General features: G+C 38.6%; 1 protein-coding gene across 2 annotated transcripts in view; it reads left to right on the top strand.

Annotated features, from left to right (window-relative positions):
* Positions 1 to 2,077: 2,077 nt before the first annotated feature.
* The window catches only part of TMC3 (transmembrane channel like 3), a 28,728-nt gene continuing 6,148 nt past the window's right edge, over positions 2,078 to 24,657 (top strand). The window contains exons 1-15 of one of the 2 annotated variants that reach the window (XM_030281871.4): positions 2,078 to 10,442; positions 11,733 to 11,876; positions 13,171 to 13,246; positions 15,820 to 15,901; positions 16,286 to 16,392; positions 17,346 to 17,444; positions 17,537 to 17,679; positions 19,129 to 19,276; positions 20,558 to 20,601; positions 20,757 to 20,904; positions 21,669 to 21,778; positions 21,931 to 22,009; positions 22,517 to 22,744; positions 23,549 to 23,677; positions 24,315 to 24,382. In XM_030281871.4, the coding sequence (XP_030137731.3) occupies positions 10,333 to 10,442; positions 11,733 to 11,876; positions 13,171 to 13,246; positions 15,820 to 15,901; positions 16,286 to 16,392; positions 17,346 to 17,444; positions 17,537 to 17,679; positions 19,129 to 19,276; positions 20,558 to 20,601; positions 20,757 to 20,904; positions 21,669 to 21,778; positions 21,931 to 22,009; positions 22,517 to 22,744; positions 23,549 to 23,677; positions 24,315 to 24,382 (1,715 nt within the window). In that variant the 5' untranslated portion in view covers positions 2,078 to 10,332. The remainder of the gene's footprint in view (positions 10,443 to 11,732; positions 11,877 to 13,170; positions 13,247 to 15,819; positions 15,902 to 16,285; positions 16,393 to 17,345; positions 17,445 to 17,536; positions 17,680 to 19,128; positions 19,277 to 20,557; positions 20,602 to 20,756; positions 20,905 to 21,668; positions 21,779 to 21,930; positions 22,010 to 22,516; positions 22,745 to 23,548; positions 23,678 to 24,314; positions 24,383 to 24,657) is intronic. The other variant, XM_072934145.1, reaches the window with a different exon arrangement.

Genomic DNA, 24,657 nt, shown 5'->3' on the forward strand with positions numbered 1-24,657 from the left:
CCTACATTTGTGTAAAAAAGCATCATAAATTGATTAAGCAGTTGTCATCCAGATCTGAGATGTGATGAGATATGAGAGCTAAATAGAAATGTAATTTCCAGAGGTATAGTAATTATTGGTGTGGTTACCTGGGTTTTCAAATATGTTTGTTACTAAAAGATCTTCAGACATCTCAATGTTTCCCCTGTAACTTCTGTTCCTGGGAATCTCAAGAACTTTCCTATGACAATTTCTCTTTATGTGTCACTCATGTTATTTGCTGAAATACACATGGTCCATGAAGAACCAGTGAAATTCATTGCTAAATGATCTTTTACATATTCTGAGGTCTGGATATTTAGACAACACCTGTTTATCCCAGCAGTGTCTCAGAACTCCTTTCAGACTGGTTTGGACATGGTGTGACTCAGAGCATCCTGGGTTCCAGCCCTAGGTCTGGTGGAACCTGCTCCCCTCAGTCCTTCCTGTTGCTGTCTGCTTGTTTTCCCACTTCTGTAAAGTTGTACTTTGCAGATATTTCCCTTAATCAGAGGACAAATGTTTTAGGCTTTGCTTTCATGCCTTGACTTTTCTTTCCACTATGGAATTTCCTGCAAGGTGCTGCACTGGCCAGGATGTGACCTTCAGGAATGGCTGCTTGAGAATTTCATATGTGCTTGAGAATTTTTACCTTCTAAAATTGAGATGACTGAACCTTTCCCTTTCAGGTATTCTTGGTTTCTAATTGAGCTACAGCTAATCACATTTTTGTTAAATGCTCCAGATAATCAGTGTATGTCATCTCAAATGCTAGAATCTTGTTTAGCTACATTCATCTCAGATTCCAGTTGTTTTGTTTCTGTGCATGTCTGTGGCTTTATTCTGTTGGCTTTTTTTCCCCCTAAAGAAGTACAGGTTCCTAATCTCATTGATTTGGTTTCTTCATTTTAGGTTATGTTACAAATTTCAAATCAGGTTACAAGAAAATCAGATTCGTTCCTTGTTCTTAAACAGTACACTTAAATGTCTGGATTTGGTACTTAAAAACTTATCTTCTTCAGAATTTATATGGTTTGGGTGTGCAGGAGAAGCAGAGCACTCAGTATTGAATGCACCACCCCTTAATTTTATTTCAAGGAGACTTTTCACAATAAGTAAACAGTGGATTATACTATTAGTTTCAGAAAGCAATTTTCAGAAGTATGCTCTGGCAGCTGAAATATCAGTGCTGTTTCAACTATTTTATTTACTGTCTTCAAAAATGACTATGAATGTGACAAATTGCATATTCTGCCCTCCAAGCTTGTTTTATGTTCTGACACTTCCAATATATTGGTTTTATTATTCATCATTACAAGAAGAAAGAAATTAATTTTATGAAAATTAGACAATGGGCTCACATTTCTGGGAAACATCACTCATTAGAATCAGATGCCTGCCTCTAGTATCAAAAACACCTAATTACTTACAAGAACTTCACCTTTCTGCAGAAGATGTTATTTCTCTAAATGGGAGCCCAAATACCCCTTCTTTTTGATTCTTTTGTGGATAAATGTAAATAACAATATTTATTTTTCTAGTCACCTGCAGATATTAAGCACTTAATGTTACACTAAATAGTTATGCTATATGGAAGAAGTAGTGATTAAAAATTTTACAGAAGAATTAAGCAAAAAGGTTAAAGTAAAAAAGATTCCATTCCTAATGCTTCTTGTATTAAAAAGTAAAGGAAAAAGCCCTCAACCCTAAATGAAAAAGTGGAGCACTTTATATATCTCAGAGAGGAAGAAGGATAATAAAAGCCTTTTGCATAATGGTTTATGCATATATATAACCCACCATATAGGTGGGTTTTTTCCCAATTAGTTTCTCACACCTTATTAACAAATGAAAAGAATGATATTTGATTTTTAAACTCTGATATGGACTTGGAGTGGGGATTTAACTGTTTCTAGACTTTTGCATCATTTTCCTGTGACTTTAGTGCTCTCGGGTTTATCTGTGGCCATCCAATGCTCTGAATTAAACCAGATACACGTGACTGTATCTGGAGAATTTATTGAGGTGTTTATTTATTTTTTTTTTTTAGCTGAAAACACCTTCTTTCCAATGTTTTGCTTCTTTTCCGAGAGTTAATCTAAATTTTCTTGGAGGTAAAACACCTTTCCCAAAGGGACCCGTGTATGAGGGAGCAGTTTGGCCACAGGGTGGAGCGTTCGGATCTCTGCAGGGAAAATCCAAAAGCTGCCTGCCTGCCAGCATCCTCCAGCAGAGAGGGATGTTGCAAATCCTCTAAGTTCTCCTGGGAGCACCGATCCTTGTGGTGATTTATGTTCATACGTGCAATAAGGGTGGGAATGGCTTTTGCCCCCGCCCAGGTCTGGAAACAGCATCTAAAGGTGAAATTAATCACCAGGGCGTTGCATTCAGGGCAGCAATTCCAGTTTGGCTTCTCGGATCCTTCACCCATCTCCTCCTGTCACATGGAGGTGAAGGGGTTCCCATCCCACTGATCACCCCTGGATGCATCAAATTCTTCCCCCAAATGCATTTCTGGCACAGATGGGGCAGGGTGCTGTCCTCACCTGCTCCCCTGCACCGCTCATGATGTTCTTTGCCTTCCCCAGGCTCATCTTGGGCTATGCTCGACTTGGACCACACAGAGGGAAAGGCTAAGGACCAGCAGCAGATGCAGGAACTTTACTTAATAAATTGCTAATATATCCTCATTAACATAAAAGGCCTTCCAGAGTGGATACTAAGACAAAGAGCTCTTGGCATTTGTGCAGATTTAAGGGAACATCTGTGTTTGTGATGGCAGAAGATTCATTGTGTGATAATAAAAACACAGCTTCAAAGGAAAATATTTTTACTCATAAAAAGTAAGACTTTTTATAAGAACTTTCACTTTTGGTTTTTTTTGTGGTTTTTTTTTTTCCTAGATGTCACCACTTCCATAACATTTTCTTTCCTATTGATAGATATGCTATCTATTTAAAAACAAGAATATATCCTGAAAGGACTAATTAAACCATAAAGCAATATTTTCAATGGTTCTGTTTTCTCGTTCACCTTTATGTGCTTTGAAATAAAATGCAAATCTAAAGGTCTGCACAGGCTGAATTAAATAACTTCCTACCTTGTAGTTGGTTTAGTTTAGCTATTTAAGCATATAAACCTATTACCCAATTAAACAAATCAGTATTGGTTACAACTAAGATGATTTACAAGTTGTGAAGTGATTGCACTCATTTAATTAAACCTAAAAAATATTATTTAATTATTTTGATATGTTTTCTGCATTTAGGTGTCACCTTAGAAATATTTTAAAATTAAGAATTAAATTTAAGAACTGCACATCTTAAACCTTGAGAAGAATATATGGTGGTGTTTAAAAGTGTGAAATTTAAATACTGTAATGAGAACTTAATGATTATGCCATAAGCAGGAAATACAAGAAAGGGGAGTGAAAAAAATCAGACTTAGTTTGTTGTGTAATAATAATGAAAAGCTAAATATTAATGGTAGGTTGTGAGTCATAATTTTCTTACTAAGATTTAAATTGTTTTGCTTCAGCTGAGCTTTAGAGGCTGCTCATGTGCATCTTCCTAGCACATCTCAAATCTTAGATGGGTTAATTTAGCAAAGCCCATGCTGGCTATTAAAGAGCTTTCTCAAAACATTCCACCTACAGAGGAAATCAAACCTACCATGAGACCAGTGAACACAAAATAGATTTACTTACAAAAACCAGCATGTGTTTAATGTGTGCTGGCAGGGAGGAGATCATTACCACAGCAACTAAGTCTCTTCACTGCTTTATGAATTGAGGCTTTTCTTGTAACTTTTGGCCTCAAACACTTGATGTCCATAACCTCAGTGATAATAAATTCAGCAGCATATAAAGGTGTTTGCATGGTGAGATCCTGGGAAGAAAGGACTACTTGAAATATATGTATCAAGATTTTGCTAGTGTTTACCTAATGTTTGTAAACTGCATTTTGTATTTTTTTAATGTTTTTGCACTGAGGGTAGCACCCATAAAAGCCCCCCAAATGCAAGCAACAAAAAATTCCAAGATCCTCACTTTAAAAAATGGGTTAAGAAGGGATCCTCCCTTGAAGATATGAGTGTTCCATGTGGTCTCCTAGGACCTGGGCTATGAGCAGTTAATGCAAGGGCTGTGGGGCTGACTTACCATCCACTGAAAGCAGGGGAAAAATATTATTTTATTCATCATTGCAGTGATGAATAAAATCCCACTGTTCAGCTGAATCCCATCCATTCAGAACACTCAGAAGTTCCATAGCTGTGTCTTTTACTTTTGAGACTGAAAAGCTATTATGAGAAAACTTGTTATGTTGAAAAACCGAGGGTGCTAATGGATTATTAAGTGTCTGGGTTAACCTTACTAGAGATGTTTTCATTGGGATAACTCAATTTAATATAGTATAATAGAATTTTCTGGTATATGTGAAAGTCCAAATGGTGATGTGTAAAAGCAAAGATGAAAAGTCCCTTTGAGAAATCTGTTTGAAAGCTGATTATTTGAAATCGCTGTAACCTTATAACTGCTTGTCCTAGTGATGAGATAATGATATAATTTAGAAGTGGGAGGCTTAGTGATGTATGTTTCATTTAGATTCTTCCTAATAGGTGACATTTGTTGAAAGCTGACTCTTGAACTGTGCTGCATGGCTTTGCTATCTATCTGCCTTGGAGCTGTTGGAGAATGTAATTGCATTTTGCTTCATTTCCTGTATAATTTATGTGAAAATCCCTCAGTGGTAGGAAAGTACAAAGTCCAGATAATGAGTATGTGACGATGTATAAGATTTAGGATGGTTGTTTAGGCTGCAGCTTGAACTGCCCGTGACTCAGGCACTTTCAAGGTCATCTGATATTTAGTAAGCTCAGGCAGCACAATGCTTCTCAGAATGTATAAAATTAATAACATGTTCCCTACTTCTAACAAACATCAGTCTGAATATCATTATTTTTAGATATAGAGGTGTGTCATTGGGGTAGGGTAAGAAGAAATGACCAATTTTATTGCACTGAGTTATTGCAGTATTTAAAGCACACTGTCTTTGTGTGAAAAATATTTAAAGTAATTTTGTGCAAGGGTGTAATATTTTGAAGTTTCCAAAGCTTTCCTTTTTTGTTCTGTTACACTTTCAGAGTTTTTCCTTCATAGTTTCTTGATCTATTTCCAGATCTGAATTCAGGTGATGTAACCACAGCCTGGCACCCCCAGCTTTCCCAAGCACAGTGTTGATGCAATATCCTGGAGAGCGAGAGGAATAAGCTCTTCTCTTTGCAGACAGTAATTTGAGGAGCTGCATTTGTGGTCTTTTCTTGGACAAATGATGATTACTGTTTGCTAATGAGTTCAGTATTGTGTACCTAAACAACCTCCTAGGTTGTAATAGAATTACTAACATTCCTTATGCAGTGAATTAAGCTCATCTGAATTTCCTTGCCCATTTTTTATGAACATCTCCTTTGTGAAGATGTTAGTCAATAAAAGTAGGTGAACTAATCTTACTATTCCAGTGCCAAAGCCTTTAAAATTAGGGTGGGATTTTAGCCTGGGAAATTGAGTGGATGTTACAAAACCCAAGGAAACTAGAAATAGATTTTTATGGATGTCTGCTCCAGATACATCCCACCTCTTCCAGGGTTTGGACTGGCAACCTTGTCCCAGATATCATCACTCTGGAAAGTCCTGGCTGTTCAGTTACTTTCTGCCACATTTTCAGTTGCTTTCTTCATCTAAAATGACAAATTTCTTGTTTTTTTAAATTAATTTATTAAATAGTCTAAAATTATCTTCATTTTCACTGACTCCTAGGCCTGGCTTGTAATGACTCACATAAGTCTGGAAAATAATTTGGTTACAGTGCTTTCAAAAAGGTCTCTGGTGAAATGCACACATCTGTGGGACGCACGCCAGACTGCTGGCAAAGAAAATACTGATTTCATCATTAGGCAAAGAAAATACTGATTTCCTCATAGCAGAAGAAACAGCAGCTTATGTATTCTTGAAAAATCAGTTTTCTGATGGTGTCTAGTTACTTTTTTGCCACCTGAAAGTAGAGAGCCACAAGTCCCAGGGACAGTGAGCCAGGTAGGGAAGGGCAGGGCTGCAAGCCAAGGCATCAGCTGAACTGGCTATAAAAGCTTTAATGCTGTTCTGCCCCTCCATGGGTGTTTGGTTTGGCTTGTGGCTGTTTCTGTTTGTCTTCAGCTCCTTTGCTTCCCTTGGTTTTCTTCCTTAGCCTCTGTCTTAGTACTGGTCTCTAAAACACTCCTGAAAATTTTGATTTCAATATATTCTCTTTGGAGTTGTACTGTTACAGAAATGTATATTTTAATAGTAATGAAACTCATCCAAGAATAAAAATAGTAATCTCATGATGCTGTAAGATCAGTTAACTGCACAGGAGGAGCTTTTGAAATGGAATTTTTTTTACGTGGGATGTGAATTCACAAAGAAAATTGAACTACAATGAGAGCATTCTCCTTGATCCAAGTGTGATAAATGTCAGCAAGAGTTATGAACATGCTAAAATTGAAGAGCAGAACCTACTGTATGAAATTAGACTGTCCAAACAATTTTAGAAGGAGAGAATGATTTACCAGAGCTCAATAGATCAATTTTATTCTCAGTAAGTGAAAACAATGGCTTTGGCACTGTTACCTAGAAATCCCATAAGTGCTCTTATGTCCAGCTGCATATCTGTGTTACCTCTGGGGACTAAACAGGTGAACTGAGATTCCAATCTGAGAATTAACAGTCTGTCTTTGAAGTCTAACTGCTGTGTCTTTTCATCTTAGCTCTTTCAGCTCTGCAAGTAAAGGTCCTCTAGCTATGAGGAGCTTCAGTGTTTTCACACAAACCTGGATGCCCTACAGCATCACTGCCTATCACTGGAGTCTGTGAATGTTTTCAGCACTACTCATGACTACTTCACTTAAAAATACACAAGCTGTCTTGGTCAGTGTTTCCAAATGCTTCCCCCCCACCTTTGTTTTCTGTACTTATGGATGTGAGGGATAATATTCTCTTTTTCTTACCAAGATGACTGGAAAACTTGTCCCTTTCTTAATTTTTTTACCTTGAAATTGAGATCAGCGATGTTCTGAATCTCCCAAGCTGGGAGATTTTGAAAAGTCCTGAGTTGAACTGCATCACTGGAATGATGGGTAAAATTTAAACTCTACCTCTATGGGAATAAAGGATATGGGAAAGAATAAAGCCTACTGTTTCCTTGAATTGTCAGTAAGCAGAGTTCACCAGCCCAGCTCTTTCCTGGGTAAGTGTTTGAACATGCAAAATGATCCTATGGATCAAATTTGAGTCTTCCTATTACACACAGAGAGCTGAAAGTTTTGCAGTAAAAGGCTAATGTCCTGTTTTCCATCCCGTTAATAGCAATTGAAATCAAATCTATAACCCCTGTAGTATTCACTCAGACTAAAACAAACCCAAGCAGGTTTCTGGATTCAATAGAGCATATTGAAATGGGCAGCTGGGTGTTCTGGTTGCTGGACTGCTGGCTGAGTTGAAAAGCAAAACTAAAACCCTCTTTGTGATCTGAGTTAACACTTGAATTCTTTAGAGGCTGCTGCAGGGATCATGGACAACAGAGGATATTGCCAGCTTCAGGGCTAAGTCCTTGAAGCTTGCTTTCCATTTTCCCTGCATCCTTCTGTCAGATGGGCTCGGAATCCATAAGTCTCTTGCTGCTCATTGTGCTTTTAGTGTTTGGTAGTAACTTCACATGATGTATGTGCCTCCAGCACTGGCACTATTAGAGCTGTATAAATGTCAGCTTTAAATTGTCCCTTTGTTTTTTTTAGATCCTCAGCTTTCTTCTAACAAAGGGGAACAAAATTTGTCTGCCTCATTGACACATTAACATACACTAGCCAATTAAATCCATGTCAATCAGTAATGTTAGTGTTTTAATGGGTTTGGTAGTGCTGTAACACCATGACACTAAAGGATACTGCTTTATTTGTGAAATAGAGTCATCTCTAGGAATTATAGATGATGTTAGATTTTAATCTCTCCACTGTGGTTCCTTCAGCTGAAATGCAGGACATCTAAAATCTCAAGGAAAGCTATGAGGCAGGAATGGTAGTACAGATAGAGAGATATCTGTGTTTCTCTCCTGCATATTTTGGAGATCTAGCTTATGTCTTCTGGGGAATTCAGACTGTTACTGTGTCAAAACCTGCCTTTTGGGGCATTTGGGTGAGTGTTTATCTGCAATATGAGATTAATGTTTATGCACATGGTGGAATAATCAAGGATGGACTGTGGTAGAGTGGCCTGAGCAGAGGGGCACTTATGCTCATGAGCACAGGCAGCAGAACCTGCCCCCAGTGCTGTGCCACTGGCTGAGCTGCAAAGGAAAACAACTACAGACAAGGAAGGACATTTGAACTAACATATTCCTGCTTTTAAATTATATAATTGAAAATATATCTTGTGGCATGTCAAAAAAAGTGATGATGTGGGTATGTTTGCAGTTCTCTAAAGGGTGTTCCTGGCATCCAGAATAGTTTCTTTGTTTTTCCAGCTAGGAAAAAGTAATAAGACTTTTTAGGGGAGAATTCTGGGCTGATATGTATTCCTTTTGGCTGTTTGCTTTCACTCGATGCATGGTCTGACAGGGAGAGGAGAGTGGGATGTTTTCTTTGTCATGTGAACTGGCAGCCAAATAGGAAAGCCATTTAAAGGTTTGTGGATTTAGGAATGGTACACAAAGACTGAGATGTCAAAGATCTAACAGCCTTTGTTTTATAGACTTCAAATGAAAGAAAAAATAAAACACAGTACAGAAAAAAGTATTTTTTTTCTGTGATCCATCCATGGTAAGCTGAAAACTGGAGTCCAAAGGCTTTAGTCTCTACAGGGGCTAAGGGAGGTGGGTGCAAGAGATGCTCAGAGTGAGGTTGGGACTAGAGAGTTCAGTTCACAGAAAAAGCCCCACACAGTGGGTCTTAGCAGGCTTTAATAGTCATGCATATGACATATTCTGTGGTGCAGAATACAGCTGAACTCTGAATAGGGGCATTTCTTTACCATTCTGATTTGTGCTAATGCAACTCGCAGATTTCTAGGGAAGCTTCACCCAGCTAGCAAACTCTAGGCTTTATTGTGAGATACATTTTAGAAATGCAGAATCATATTTATCTGGTCCTTACTTGTCATCTCAGAAATTCAGTCAATTACACCAAATGGACTTACTCTTCCAATACTGTAACAAAAGATAAGGCTTGTGACCACTTAGCCCTTTAGTTAACTAAATAAGTCTAGGACAATAGACAGTAAAAAAGTGAAAAGTCTCACCAAGTGGCAATACTTCAGATTAATTCAAGGTGGAGAGAAAAAGCAGCCTGTGCTATCCTCTACAGGAAATTTAGAAGCAAGAACTAAATGTTCTTTTTGTGAGACACTGCAAACAAAAGTTAACTACAACAGACCATTGATTTATGCAATCAAAATTGTTGCTGCACTGTGTGCAGAGCTATTAAGGAGCGAAAATACCAAGTTAGGAACAAGTAAAAACTCTGCAAACTCTTCCTTTCACTCCCACTTTTTGAGCATCAAATTATGGTTGCAGGAACTATTAATATCTAGTATTTTTGCCATGTTTTGATAATGGCACCAGAATATATATAACTTCTATGATGGAGAAAAGCCCTAAAAATTCACTTCCCTGGCCCCAGCAGAGCCTGGAGCAGTTTATTCTATCCTGGCAACCAAGCCCAGCACCACAGAGATGCTGACAGAGAGGTTCTGTTGGTGCTGACCATAGAAAGGGTGTCAGGAGACTCCACCACTAAAACTGGAAGTCCTGTGGGAGAATGCCATTGCATGTTTCTCTGATGCTGAAGTCCAAAACACAAACCACCTTGCTTTTGCAGAGCAAGAAGCTTGTGTCAAGCACAGGCAGCAGAAACACCAAGAGCACCTACAGTGTTTGTTGGCAGCACCACTGAGAGCGGGCCAGTGCGGTGTGCTGGGTGGCACTCAGAGGGATGTCCCTCATCCACAACAAGGCAAATCTGGCTGTGAATTAAGAGTTGAAGCTTTGAAATCTGCTTCCCACCTTGACCTGGCCTTCGAGGGGCAGTGGTGGGGCTGCCGTGTGCTGTGGCTTTAAGGCACTGCCAGGCAGCAGCAGTTCCTCCAGGCTGGAGCACCAGAACTGATCCTCTGCTCCACAGGGCTCGCAGCACTGGCTGCTCTCTGCTTAATAACATTTGGCTGCTGCTGAGACGCCTGAGCAGCGAGCTCCAGCTGCCTCCCAGCCCTGCAGGGTCCCACCTGCCACCATGGCAGCAGCACAGGGCTCCCCTGCGCCCAGGGCTGCCAAGTCCTGCAAGAAGCAGCGCACGGTGAAGCGGCAGACTGGCATCTACACCTACCAGGAGCCTCCCCACAGGTAAGGGAGCCAGCCTCTCTCAGGGGAGAGTCTGCTTTGTCTGGCACGGCAGTGGGATCTTGTCTTTTCACTTTCATGCAGACAGAGCGTGTGTCGGACTGGGGAAAGTAGTCTGGTTTGAGTAACAGTGTGGTAGCATGGAAATGAGCATGAGAAAAATCCTTCTCTGTATTTTAAGATGTATTTCAAACATTTTTTGTGTGTTTTTTTTTTTAATTTTGCCAAAGTCACATTTCATACTGAAACATAAGCACTGTACATAAAGCAAAGTAACTCCAAAGAGCTCAGGGTATAGCATGGTACAAAATCTCTTTTTCTTCTCCTGTGAAATTATAAATTTCTCCTGAATATCCCCTGTGACTGAAGGGACAGGACTGCAGACCAACAGATTAGTGGTCTGATGAAGTATGTCCCCCATATATTCTTCCATGGCATGGTTTAGGTTATGATTTATTTCTATGTGATTAAAAGGCTTTTAATCAAAATTGCAGGGAACTTTCCCAGTAAGTACACAGCAATACAGTTGGGAAACTTCCTGGCTGGTGGTTGCAGCAATACTTCAGATCCCTTCATGTATTCAGGGAGAAACAGTCACCACAGCTTTTTAGACCTAATCCTCCGTAAGAATGAATATTGCTGCTGTTTCATAGACCAACAGGGAATTGCAAGAGCTGTAGCTTAGCAAATGTGGTGACAGCATCAAAAAAGATGATTTAATAATCATCTACAGAAATCTGCATCAAAGCACAGGAATCTTTTCACAGGGACAAGTAGTTCTTGGTATGTGGAGTCGCACACCCCTGTGCTCCTCAGCAGAGAATAGGGTAGACACTGACCATGACTGAATCACCTGCTGCCCTCATTCTAACAATAAAATATTTTATCATTATTGAAATTAAAATAATGGGTATGTTTAAAAAATGAATGCTATCTGTCCTCTCTAATGTTTAGACAGCACATTCTTCCAGAAAAATCTACAGGCAGTCTTGCTAGCGTGATGTACGAGCAGAATGGCTGGAAATGATTGGATAAGAAAAACTGGGATTCATGGTCAGGAGTGGGGATAATTTATGACTGACCAGCAAGTGGTGGGGAGGGAAAGAGGTATGTCCTGGAGGTGGAGAAACCATCCAAATAATTATTTAACTTTAAAACAATAAGGTGTTGTGAGTTCATTGTTTTTACAATGCTCTAAGAGTTGGATCCTGTGCAAATCAATGCTTTGCTGGGAATCCAACAGGAATAACTTGTCTCCTTTTTGCTCTCGTGGGCTTTGTGCTGGGCTGCCAGCAACTCGGATGACGATGCTGCTGAGGAGAAGGCTGAGAGCCATGACCCAGAGCAGATATTTCAGAACATCCAGTACCAGAAGGAGATCATGTCCAACATCCGCTGCCGGCCGTGGCCGATGAGGCAGAAGCTGAGGGCGCTCAGGTAAAGGTGCTGCACAGAGATTTTCAGGCTCACTGACTGTGACAGTGCTTCCAGCCTCGGGACTGTTCCAGTGTAAATGGAAGGGTTTGAGAACAGGAGTGATTTAGAGCTGCTAGGAAAGTGTTCCATGCGGATGCTCTGGGAAGATCTGAGGGCTGGCTGAAGGCAGCAGCCTCTGGGTGGACAGTGTGTAAGTGAAGTTGTCTCTGGTGCATTCCTGTGGCTCCCTTTAGAAAGTCACAGCACAAGAGAGCAAGAAATCATGCTTTGGCTATTAACTACTAAAAGAGACTGTCATCTATTCATTGGTCTCAAGGAAGGCTTTTGATAATGCTCCATAATATGCTTTTAAGTTAAATTGTTTCACTGTGTCCCAAAAAGGAGAACCAGTCTGCCTTTTTAAGGTAATTACATGGTGTGATGACAGAAGCTGGTCATAGCTTCAGACAACATACTGTAAATGCAATAAATACTGGACACCTGTGTTTAAAAAGTATGGTCAGTGTAGTAAAAATGTGTTTCACGGTCTAGGATTTCAGTCATTATAATTCCAAATTTCCAATGAAATTGCATGTGACTAATTCTTCAGGTCACCTGTCAAAACTATGTCAGGTCTTTCACCTCATGATCTGTGTGATGCTTGGGGTTTTTTTGCCCTTTTCATCTGGCATTTTCTCTCAAAACTCTGTACGGTGCTCAGATGGCAGTGTAGCCCCGAGGAATCCCTACCCTACCAAAAGCCCTTGTATCATCTGGCAAAGAGAGGTTTTTCTCTCTTAGGCACAGCCTGTGACTTCCTGCTTTCCAGTTCCTTTTGATCAGATCTTGGTCCCAATCCACCTTCTGCTGAGGTCAAAGACTGTATGACCAGAGGAACATGCCCCTCTTTGCATCTCACAAGACAGCTACTCCATACCTGCAGAAGAGATGTCCGTATCCACAGAAAATTACCAGACTGTACAGGGCATCTTGCTGTTTTCCTCATTTGGGTTCTACCACTTTAAAAGAAAGATTTTGAAACAAAAGGACAGATAAATAAATTAGAGGAACAGAAAACTCTCCCTGCAGTCAAACTCTTGAATGCTAAGTTCTCTCAGACAAAAGTCTGAGTGGTTTGAAGTATCTGCAAAAGACTCAATAGTCAGAAAACATGCATTGCCTGGGTTGGGGCTGATGGTGGGACAGCCCATGGCTGTATTTCAGAGCACTTGGGCCGTTTTGTGGATGCTGCTCGTGCAGAATGGGCGATGTGAGCAATGGGATCTGTGGAGACTGACGCTCCCCTGTTGCGCAGGCAGGCGAAGGAGATCGTGCTGAAGTACGAAGGGAGGCTCACGAGAACCAGAGGTTACCAGGCTGCTGGGGCAGAGGTATGGCTGCTTCCCCTCAAATCTCTGAAATCTCTTCTTCCCACCAACAGCCATTTGCAGTTCTGATTCACAGAAGTGTGTGTTTGCTATGCGCTCCTAATACTTCAGCTTGGGATTGCAGAGAGAGAAAAAAGCAGATAAAAGCTTCTTTATTTTTTTCTCCTTTTTTTTTTTTTCCATTGTAATTTTAGTAATTACGATTTTGCAGACTAATTTCATGTGCTGAGGGATGAATATCCTTCTGTTAATGCAGTATAAGCTTTCTTTTCAGACAGCCTACAAATGTTGATGCCTGTTAGAGGGGGTGATGAGACTGGGATAGCAACAAACATGATGCAATATCCTCTAAAGAGCTATTTCAACAAACTGGGGCCACAGTTCAATAGACTAGTATGAAAAATGTGTCTAGCTTTTAGTTTGGAAGACAATCCTACAATAGCTTATGTTAAATACATTATTAAAGAAGGGGTTTTGCTTGCATTATACTCAGAGAATTTGAATCAAATATTAGCAAATCTATTTACACCACTGAAAATAGACACTGGCGTGAGTTTCTGGAAATTTATAATATGCAGGAAATTGTATTTAATAAGCAACCAAGAGAAGACTTCTTTAGTCATCTAAGCAATCAAAAATATTTTTGTTGTCATAACAAGTAGACTTTTAATTACTAATTTATCTTAATTCAAAAAGGCAGGGTTAGGCCAATAGAACACCATGCTTTTTATTGATGAGAACAAGTGAAGAGCTGCACATGTATCTGGTGCTCTGAGGTGCTGGCCCCCAGAAGCACTTTCCAATGTAGAAAGAGTAAGTTTGCCTTGTTCTGCCTTTGCATGTGTGGCAAAGGCAGTGGAAGTAAAAATGCTGTTAAAATAAACACTATTTTTTGCCTTTGATATGAGTGGAACCAGGACTTTAGCTAGAAAGAGAAGTCCTAAATCAGAATGTCAGTAAATCAGAGATTGGGCTCAGTGCTTGTTCATATAATTCTTCCTATACAAACCCAAAAGCTTTTATCTTAGAGTTCACAGTGAATAAAAGTTTGTGTCTTACTGCCTCTGTTGTATTTGCATGAAGACATTCAGCACAGGGGTGTAATTCAGCAGTTAACTAGTACCACTCATTATGTGTAGGGGGTCTGTATTCTTTTATCCTAGCACAAATTAGGAGCTTTAGGCTTTACATTAGGGCTAAATTCAGCAACAGCAACAGAATGAGCTGCCCTTTTTTTAGTGTGGGTTTTTTTTGTTTTGTTTTGTTTTGTTCTTTTTGGTTTTTTTTAACTGGAAGTGATTTTTTTCCTGCATATTTTCTTATAAGATAGCATGGTGACCAAGGAGACAAAAATTTTAGCACAACAAAACAAGCACTACATCATCAAAGTTAAGAACTCAGTGGCTGAACATGTGCTAAGAACAAAATGCAGCCACTAGGTGTATATGTATTTACATAAGTTTTTCAAACTTGCATAATATATAGTGCTCGTTATTGAACAGTCCAGTCATGGTATTATTTATGAAAATTTAAGTTAAAATATATATTTACTATCTTGACACTGAAAGCAATTTTATTTTTTCAATTCAATTATTTTATACTTTCTTTGTCGCTGTGTTTTTGGGTTTTTTTCCTCAGTTAAAGCCAGATGCCCATACTGTGGCTTCTAAGAGCGTAAATTACCCATTCAACTACATAGTAGGGAGGAAAAGAGATGATAGCTATCAAATGATAATTTTAGTAAAATTTGCTTCACTGTGAGCACCTTGTTATTCTTTATAAATTTGTAGTGCAGCTGGTACAAGGTGCTTGAGTCCTTTCTCAGCCCTGTGTACCCTGAACTGAAAGTTGCAAACCCAGAAATTCCCACGTAGTTCCCAGCATCTAAATTTTTGTAATTAAAATACCTCCCATTCAGGCAATGAAATGTCCATATAATCATAAATATTAATTAACTTTAGCCAAAGAGACTGATTATATTTTCAGTAATTAAAATTTTATTTACTCTTCTTTAATATTAGGAGATTGAATTATGTGATAGAATATTGACACTGCTATTAAAAATGCCTAAATAAAATATAGGAGGGATTTTAATATCTAACTGTACTAAAAATACTTTAATGCCTAGAATACAATTTTTTTTTCCTGTTGATACTGTGAAGTTATAGTTCTAACTCAACAACTCAAAAATTGCTCTCACTTTTGCACAAGTGGATTTTACTTTTTCTCCCACATGTGTACGGTGTGTGCAGGAAGAGCCTCTGATCCTCCAGCTTTGTAAAAAATGTGGGTTAATAAAGACTATACTAAATATAACCACAGGATTTTTGCAGGTGTTGGCTACAATACATAGAGCTGAGAATATAGCAGTTACATTTGCTGCTGTTAAATAAAAAAGTGTATTTTTCCTCTAAGAGAAATTCCTTTGAGGCATTATGCTCCTAACAAGACCTTAGCCACCAATGTTTATAACAGTTCTTGTGATAAAAGATAAGACATGAGCAAAATACTTAGCACATCATTTTTAATTTTTTTTTCATGCAAAGAATTATCATATTTTTCTGCTTTTTTCTCAGCTTTGGAAGAAGTTTATTCGACTTGCATACAATTTTGTGGTAATCTTTATTCCTTGGGAAATGAGAATAAAGAAAATAGAGAGTAAGTATAAAGATGTAATGGTATTAGTAAAACACTTGTTAAAATGCTGAGTCTTATAGTGTATTTTTTAAATGTACTGAATTAAATAATATTTGAGAAGGAGTTAAATGCATATTTTCAGCAGTGAATTCTTTACTTAAAAATTTGCTTTTTCATCATTTTCTGGTGTCTCAGTTCTCATTGATAATCTTAGATGGGGGATAACTTTTAAAAAAGTCAATTTTGTTCCTTTGGGATTCTGAAAATGAAAAAGTTCTCTAGTTTGCTAAATGTCCTCCATAAGAGAGATTTTTCTTTTTGACCTGTTATTCAAACACTTCATGGATAAATGATGCAATCTTTTATAGACTGTGCGGGTCACATAATGGTTTTTTGTGGTTTAAGGTCATTTTGGGTCTGGAGTTGCCTCTTACTTCATCTTCCTGAGATGGCTGTTTGGAATCAATATTGTCCTTACCATAATGACAGGAGCATTTGTAGTCCTACCAGAGGTAAGAACACACTGTTAATATTTACAGAGAAGCACTTACTGTTGAACTTTCCTTTCTCAATGGAATAAACACCACACTTTAAGTATGCATCCGTTTGAAATGTACCCTGTAAAATGAATTATTTAAAATAAATTCCCCTATTAAGAGGTTTTTCTCTGCCAAGGATAACAGACTTTTTCTATTAGTGTTCAAGATAGTATTTTGTCAACATGGTACTAATGTTTTTAGAGAATATGTTTTTATTTGATTACTAAAATAAAAAAGCCATTCTTAAAAGATGTAGTGGGTGTTGAGTACACTTAAGTCCTATTAGTGTCATTTACACTAATGAGAAGTATAAATGACACTAAGAAAAACAAAACATCCCTCTCCAGACTCTGGATTATTGTCCATTAGAAAGCTTTTCCTACAAGTTCTGAACAGCCACAACTTTATTTAGTTCTTGCATATGAGTAAGGCAATTTGTGAACTTTGTTAAATTATTCACACTTATTATTTTGCCTCACCTACCCTGTGCTTTTATAGTGTTATCATAAAACATGGGAATACCTGATTTTATTCTCACTGCACAAAATAAAAAAGTAAATACCCCTCGAACAAATAGGAAAAAAATTGTATTCACATTCACTTTTTAATTTTTAAGGAAAAATAAATTTAATCCTGAACTATCATTTTGAGATCAAACACTGCCCCATTTAATTTAAAAATGCTCACATAGAAAGCATGGCTTTTAAAGCTGGCACAGAGCTGAGACAGCACTTGCTACCCTGAGAGCACCACACATGTGGGCAGCTCTGGATGGGCTCCACTGTGCAGCCCAGGCTCAGATGGGCTCGTGCAGCTCCTGAGAGTTTCTCTCTCTTTCCCATCTCCTGAGAGTTTCTCTCTCTTTCCCATCTCCTGAGACCTCCTCTCTCTTTCCCATCTCCTGAGACCTCCTCTCTCTCCCACAGCTCCTGGCCGGGGCCCCGTTCGGCAGCACAGTCAGCAAGACCATTCCCAAGGAGAACATTGCATCTGCTCAAGACCTGGACACCATCTGGTCCCTAGGGGCAAGACTCAAACCACTCCTTGTTATTTTGCTGTTGCTGTTCTGTTGTAATTGTTGGTTACTGCTCTTACTGACGGGCTCTGGTCTTTGCAGGGCTACCTCCAGTACTCTGTTCTGTTTTATGGCTACTATGGTCGGGACAGGAAGATTGGGAAAGCTGGATACCGGCTGCCTCTTGCCTACTTCCTTGTTGGAATGGCTGTGTTTGCTTACAGCTTCATCATTCTTCTAAAAAAGTAAGACTGCTCATTTCCTGCTGTTCCTAAACTTGTGTGTTCAGGCAATCAGCAATGGTATTTACTCCTCTTCCTCCGTATTTATTCTGTGCAGTTCTATTAACATGCTCACCTCTGCTAGTATCATGGAGGCAGAGTTCAACTCTAGATTGCCCTTTATCTTGCTGTAATTCTCATTCTCTTTTCCATTTCCCAGCCTTTAAAAGGAGGGCAGCATAAATCATCTGCAAGCTTTGTATTGGTGCAGTTTAAGGCCCAACACCTGTGGAAGTCCTTTCCCCTCTTTTCTGTAATAAATACTGCTATGACAGGATTTATATTTGAACTGTAATGCTTTCAGCATTATTAATATTCCCCTCTATTGAAATACAAATATAAAAGTGCCATCCTAGGTGTAATACCATTTGCATTGCTTTAGTGGGTACGTGGCATCCCATTGGAATGTAAGCTTAATTTCTTTGCTGTGGAAGGGAAGGAGTGGGAGTTACTTAGCAGAGAGAGCAAGACTGCCTGTGCTGACTATAAATCCAGGGATGTGCAATGCTTGGAGAAGGGGCAAGGTCACTCTATCCTCTCCTGATCTGCTTTCTCTTCCCTTCTGGATACCTATTCATCTGGCACACTGCAGTCCAGGGATGTTTTCAGTGCTGTCTGTAATAGCTCTCAGTTTTGAGGTCAAACCTTCCCTTTTCATTTATTTTTAATCTACCTGCTGGTTTGTGCCGAGGGTCACCAGTATATTTGACACCGATCTACACATCTGCAATTTCTAGACATGATCAGCTTTTCTTCTGACTTAGCTCAGTGATCCTTTGCTTAGCTGTGTAATGCTCCCCTTTAACATTGTCCTTTCAGATGGCCTTTCTTTCACAGGCCATTAATCTTCATTTCATTTCCTATGTTTTGCAATATTCTGCCACCTTGCTCACCTGGCATGAGTAGGAGGTGTTTTCTTTCTTGTTGCCAAGGTCTGTAAAATGGCCCTGGGTTTCTCTTTGACAGTAATATATATTTTGAGGTTTAAAACAGCAAAAAAAAAAACAGACCTTGTGCACAATCACTAGTTATGCCAAACTAGATTTAATTCCTGTAACAGTGATGTTAGTGATTATATATTTCAGCTGGATCCTACCTAGAGGTTGTAAAACTGAAATAGGTGTATGCCCACAGTAAAATTTATTTGCTTTATTTGTCAGTTGTAAAGACTGTAAATATTGAAATGCCCTTCCACAGTGAGTCATTTCTCTCTAGATGTAAAGTCAAGTTCATGAGCTGCATCTCACTGTGTTTTATGTTCTTCAGAAAGCTGCCAACAGTGATACTAATTTCTGCAACCTTTGGTAGCTCTAAATGTATAAATATCTGAAAACCATGAACCAAACCAGTGACTTTCTTCGTTACCATCTTCACACGCCAGAAGCAGTTAAATACCTGTTATGTTTTTTACAGAATGGCAAAGAACTCAAGAATGAGTTTAGCAAGTGCCTCTGATGAAAATTACACTTTCTGCTGGAGACTGTTCTGTGCTTGGGACTATTTGATAGGAAACCCTGAGGCTGCAGAGAGTAAAGCTGCTGCCATAGTCAACAGCATCAGGGTGAGCAACTGACCTTTGAATTAGTTCAAGTTGATTTATTTGTTAAATTGTAAGCCATGTAAGTTTTTCCTCTCACGCCCTTGAACTTCCTATAGGATTTTTTGGATTTATTTGCATATCTATTTGCCTAGGGGAGGGCTAGTATCACATCTGTGTGGTATTACAGGCATATCATATTTGCTGCCATCCCAGCAAGGCCATTGTGTCATTCCTTGGGAGAGTTTTATTTAATGTGCCTGTATGTGTGACAAGAAGTTAGATAACCAGAAACAAATATGCTAGTGATGAAATTTCATAGAGTGTTGGAATGAAATTCATATTAACAATTGATTTGGCAGGAAAATAAACAAATTTACAGAATGTATAATTGTTTTTATGCAAAGGAAGAGTTTTATGCCTCAGGGCATCCATGTTCAACAGCTCATATTTTACAAGATGCTTTTTTACATGATAATAAGTTTTATATCTCTTTCTTTGGTTTATAAATTTCTGAACTCAATTTATTGTTCTTTCTTCTTTACTTTATCAGCTATTAATCAGGGTCCTCAGGGAAGTGGCCATGGCATCAAGCCTGTTGAAGTCCAAGGAGCATCTGGATGATGCTTTTAGTGAAATGGTTTAGTTTTAAGTATTCCTCTAAGTGTCAGGAAGTTGGACTCAATGGTCTTTATGGGTCCTCTCCAACTTGAGATATTGTATGATTCTATAGTTTATTTCATCTCTCCATAACAAATGGAGGGACATTTTACAGGTCTCTCAATTTTAGAAAACTGTTAAAAATATAGATATTTTGCATCTAGAATTTAAGAACATATGTGGTTTTATCAAAAGTAATTTATTAACCAAATGTGGTGTAGTCTCATTATCATTACACAAAAATTACTTCAAATTCTGACAAGGACAAACTAATAAGCTATGTTATTTAGTTATTTCAATGACTGAGGATTAACTTTGACAGTACTATATTATATTAGTGACTCAGATTTTAAAGGCACATTCTGCCAAAAAATCTGGAAGTGTAACCCGAAATTTCTATCTCCTTGAACATGCACAGCTGAAATTGCCCGAGTATCTGATTACTGTGTATTTGTTTCTCAGAAATCTCCATCACTTTTTAATATCACATATCAGTGCTACAAATCAATGAGAACAGTGCTATTTATCTGCTTGCACCTCCAGGATGTGATGGTTTTTTTATTAGTATACTTTAATTTCTGTGAAAGATATGTGCATTATTTTTTTTGAACATTATTAAAATGGTAATGCTGTGTTTCTTTCAAGGAAGCTATATTGGAAGAACAGGAAAAGAAGAAAAGCAAAAACTTGTATGTATATGAGATAAGATATACTTTTCAAAGCACTGTTTCAATGCAGATATCGGTGCTAATCTGCTTGTTTTATACATCCAAACCCTGTTAGAACGACCCCTGGTGCCATAGGACAACCTGCTGTATTGGTTGTATCTTCCTTTTTTTCCTAGGGCAGTGACCATAAGCTTAAGAATTATTGCAAACATCCTCGTGCTTCTGTCCCTTGCGGGAAGTATTTACATCATCTACTTTGTCGTGGATCGATCCCAAAGGTTAGAGCGCACCAAAAAGGAATTGACTCTTTGGGAAAAAAATGAGGTACTGTCTTTATGCCACCTCTCTGTTAGAAGCAGGATTGTTGTCTGGGTGCTTTCTGTAGCAATATTGTGCACAGAGGAGTAAATAGCAAGAGATGAGCCAGGAGAAATGAGGAATGCGTGGCAGACCTGGATCTGCCTGGGTGCACTTGTTCCTTCAGCTCTGCAGCCAGGTGTGAGTGCAGCTGAACTGGGCAGAGTGGGGTGCAGGTGCTCATTTCACAGACACTGTAGTTCTAGCAGGTCCCTATTTTGTGAGCAGAAAGCTTAATCTCTCCTGTCACTTACAAATCTACTTTTATGCCCAGGTCTGAACTGAGCAAACTGATGGACTAGAAAGGAATTGGCTTTGATAGCAGTGACCAATTCAGTATTTTCATTATCACTGAAAATTCTGTGACTATTTCATTCTGTGACTGTTTCATTCAGAGGAATGAGTGAGAGTAGAAAGCGAATAGTCATGAAGAAGCCACTCACCCATTCCAGAGGAAGATGCTAGCACCGTATTTCCTACATGATAACTTTTAATTTCAATTAATAAAGTAGAACTTTAAAGCTACAATATCTGGAGTAAGGACTTCCAAGTTGTATTCCAAATCTATAATTTTTGATCATAACTACTGTTATTACTAATGTCAATAATACCTTTTAAAAGCATCTCCTCCAAGAAAAGCAATCACCAAAGCATGTGCCTCCGCAGTACTTCAATCAGCCCAAGATTCCACAGAAGACCTTCATCAACCACTGTATGTTTCTGTTCCACAGGTCAGTGTAGTTGTGTCACTGATCACAATGATTGCACCCTCTGCTTTTGAACTTGTGGCAGCTCTGGAGATGTATCATCCAAGGACCACTCTTCGCTTCCAGCTTGCCAGGTATGGGCATTATTCAGTGTAAAATATATGTGGAGAAAAAAGGAGGAAAGGAGAAGTGTGATCTGGTTCATGTTTAGTACAGCCAAACCAGAGAATGTTTGAGAAACCAATGGTTACCAGTGCTGGTAATCCATATTTTATTCTCTTTTCAGGGTTCTTGTCCTCTACCTGGGAAACCTCTACAGTTTAATCATTGCCCTCCTGGATAAAGTGGACAGTATGAGTGTCACTGTAAGTTTAACTTGATGTTTTCTGATGTGTAAAGCTAGTAGACTTTATAGAAGAATTCTGTTTATTGTGAAGTATATGAAGTTAGATTAAAATTGTTTGAAATAATTAAAATATTATGGATTGATAGGATTGTAAAGTTAAGTTTAGAGAGTAATGTTTATTTACAACTACTTATAGAGCATTTTAAATTCATTTTTAAGGGTAACTGGATCCATTTGATTGCTGATGTAGTGAGATAAATAGATTTCTGTGCATTGCTGAACTCTTAAAGTAAAAAAACCTCATCACTGTAGGTCAAATATTTTCACCTACCTAAATTAGCTTTAAGCCCTGCCCTTTGGTGCTCCATCTGACACCCTGTCCATTCACAGCTGTTTAACAGTTGCCTAACTGCTGCTTGGAAATATATGAAAAAATGTCCTCTGTGTGTGTGTGTGCTGTAGAAGGTGCAGACATCTGCACCTATGCACAGTTAAAAAGTAGCTTTTGGGACATTTATTATTTCAGGACTCTGACGTGAACAACAATGCAAGTAATTCTACCATCTCCTTAGCAACCAACGCTCTTTCTAAGGACGGCAATTTAACCATTCCTAATGTACAAATTAAGAGAAATGGCTTTGTCACATTGGAAGAGCATCGCACCCAAGGCCTGACAGACTCACTGGTTAACCAAACAATTTACTTTAACACCCAGAACCCACAGGATCAGTGCTGGGAGACATATGTTGGTCAAGTACGTAATTGTTTTATTGTCATCAATTTACTCTACTTAATTCGCGTTTGACAAAAAATTAAAATTGTGTTGTGCTGTGTTTAATTTTAGAACTTTTCTTTGTATAAATTTCAGAATTTAGCTAAGGATGACATAGGAAAAGTAAAGATTGTGCAAAGTGCTATGGCCACAGATACAAGCTTTGGGTTTTGTTCAGTAGCTACAGTATGTTTAGTGCTGTTCAAATGTTCTTTTGCCAAGTTTGGTCTCTGTCTTCAGCTCTGCACAGGCAGATCTGTACAGATCTGTGATACAGATCATATTTTAACAGGATACATCCTTCTAAGCCCTACAGAGAAACAAGGCTACAAAGACATACTAACAGCAACATGCACTGTGTGCAGATTCAGATTGCTGCCTCGAGAGATGGAGATGCAAACCTGAAACAAGCACAAGATTGTGCTCTTGATCATTTGTTCCATATCAGAAGTCTCTATTCATTCTGCCTCAATAAATCTCTAGACAATCAAGTGCTCTTCACTTTTTCAGAGGGAGAGAGAACAATAACAAAAGGTTTCAAAATCCCCTCAGTTTGTAGGAATGGGGCCAGCTGGACAGCAGTGCCATATTCCCACCTTTGGGGTGCAGAAAATCTGCAGATTCAATATGACACCTCCTCTTAAAGGGAAATAATTCATATATTCAATTAATATTTTATCAGAATACTGAACTTGAGTCAAAAATACAATCACAAATGCAAAAGTGCCATATGCAGTCTGTTTGCTTTCAGAATGACTCAGTGTGTGTGAACAATGTGTATTTCAGGAGATGCTCAAGCTTTCAATTATCGACATGATTTTCACAGTTGCAAGCATCCTGCTAATTGATTTTTTCCGTGGACTGTGTGTCCGGTATTTGAGTGATTGCTGGTGCTGGGATCTAGAAAGCAAGTTTGTAAGTACAATCCTTATTATATCAAGCTAAGATGTTGAGGATCGGTAGGCTCCTTCTCTCAGTACTAAATGTCCTTAAAGTCTTTCTGCAGAGGAATAACTTCTTGGTAGCACACATCTAGAAAGGCACAGCTCACACTGAGTTTAAATTGGAGGGTACAGGATAAATGCTGAGATTAATGTTTTTCTCAAGCCTACTCATATGGCAAAAATATTTGGTTTTCACAAAATAATATCATAGAGCAGTTCTCACAGTCTAACGTGACACAGAGGGCATGTAGCTGTTCCCCACATCCTCTTTTCTGCAGCTGTAACATCTTTACCAAGAAACAGCAACCAACTGCACACAGCCCTCTAAGAAAATTACAGTGAGTAATATTTGGTTAGCAAGAAGCTGTTGGCTTGAAATACTGTGGACTGTTTGTTCTTAAAGATGAGAAGTAAAATAAAGAGGAAAAGGTTTGTTTAATCCCTGCCTGCAGAGTAGGTTCTGCTGTGTTCCCACTGCCTGCCAGCAGCTGGTATTTGATCTGGATGTTTCAGGCCATGTACTGTATGATTCAGTCAAATACACCTAATAAATGGCCTGAAAACAAGATTAAGACCAAGGTATTCTTCTTACACTGTGTCTCTTGTAGCCAGAATATGGAGAATTCAAAATTGCAGAGAATGTATTGCATTTGGTCTACAACCAAGGAATGATCTGGTATGTAGTCTTTATGTGTTTCTTCTTGTCCTTTGTTGGCTGATTGCTAAGTCAATCTGATTATTTAAATGAAACCGATTTAACTAGGATATTGACAGTGTAGTCTTTTATATTAAGAGATCATCTGTTATTAATTAATAATTAATATTATTAATCTGTTTACCTGCTGTGAATTTTGGGGGTTTTTTTAGTCTATTCTATTGCTATCAAAAGGCTTCTGGCAACACTGAGCACTGATATGATATGACATGATACGATATGATTGATATGATATT

The sequence above is a fragment of the Taeniopygia guttata genome, chromosome 10, assembly GCF_048771995.1.
Source record: "Taeniopygia guttata chromosome 10, bTaeGut7.mat, whole genome shotgun sequence".
NCBI lineage: Eukaryota > Metazoa > Chordata > Aves > Passeriformes > Estrildidae > Taeniopygia > Taeniopygia guttata.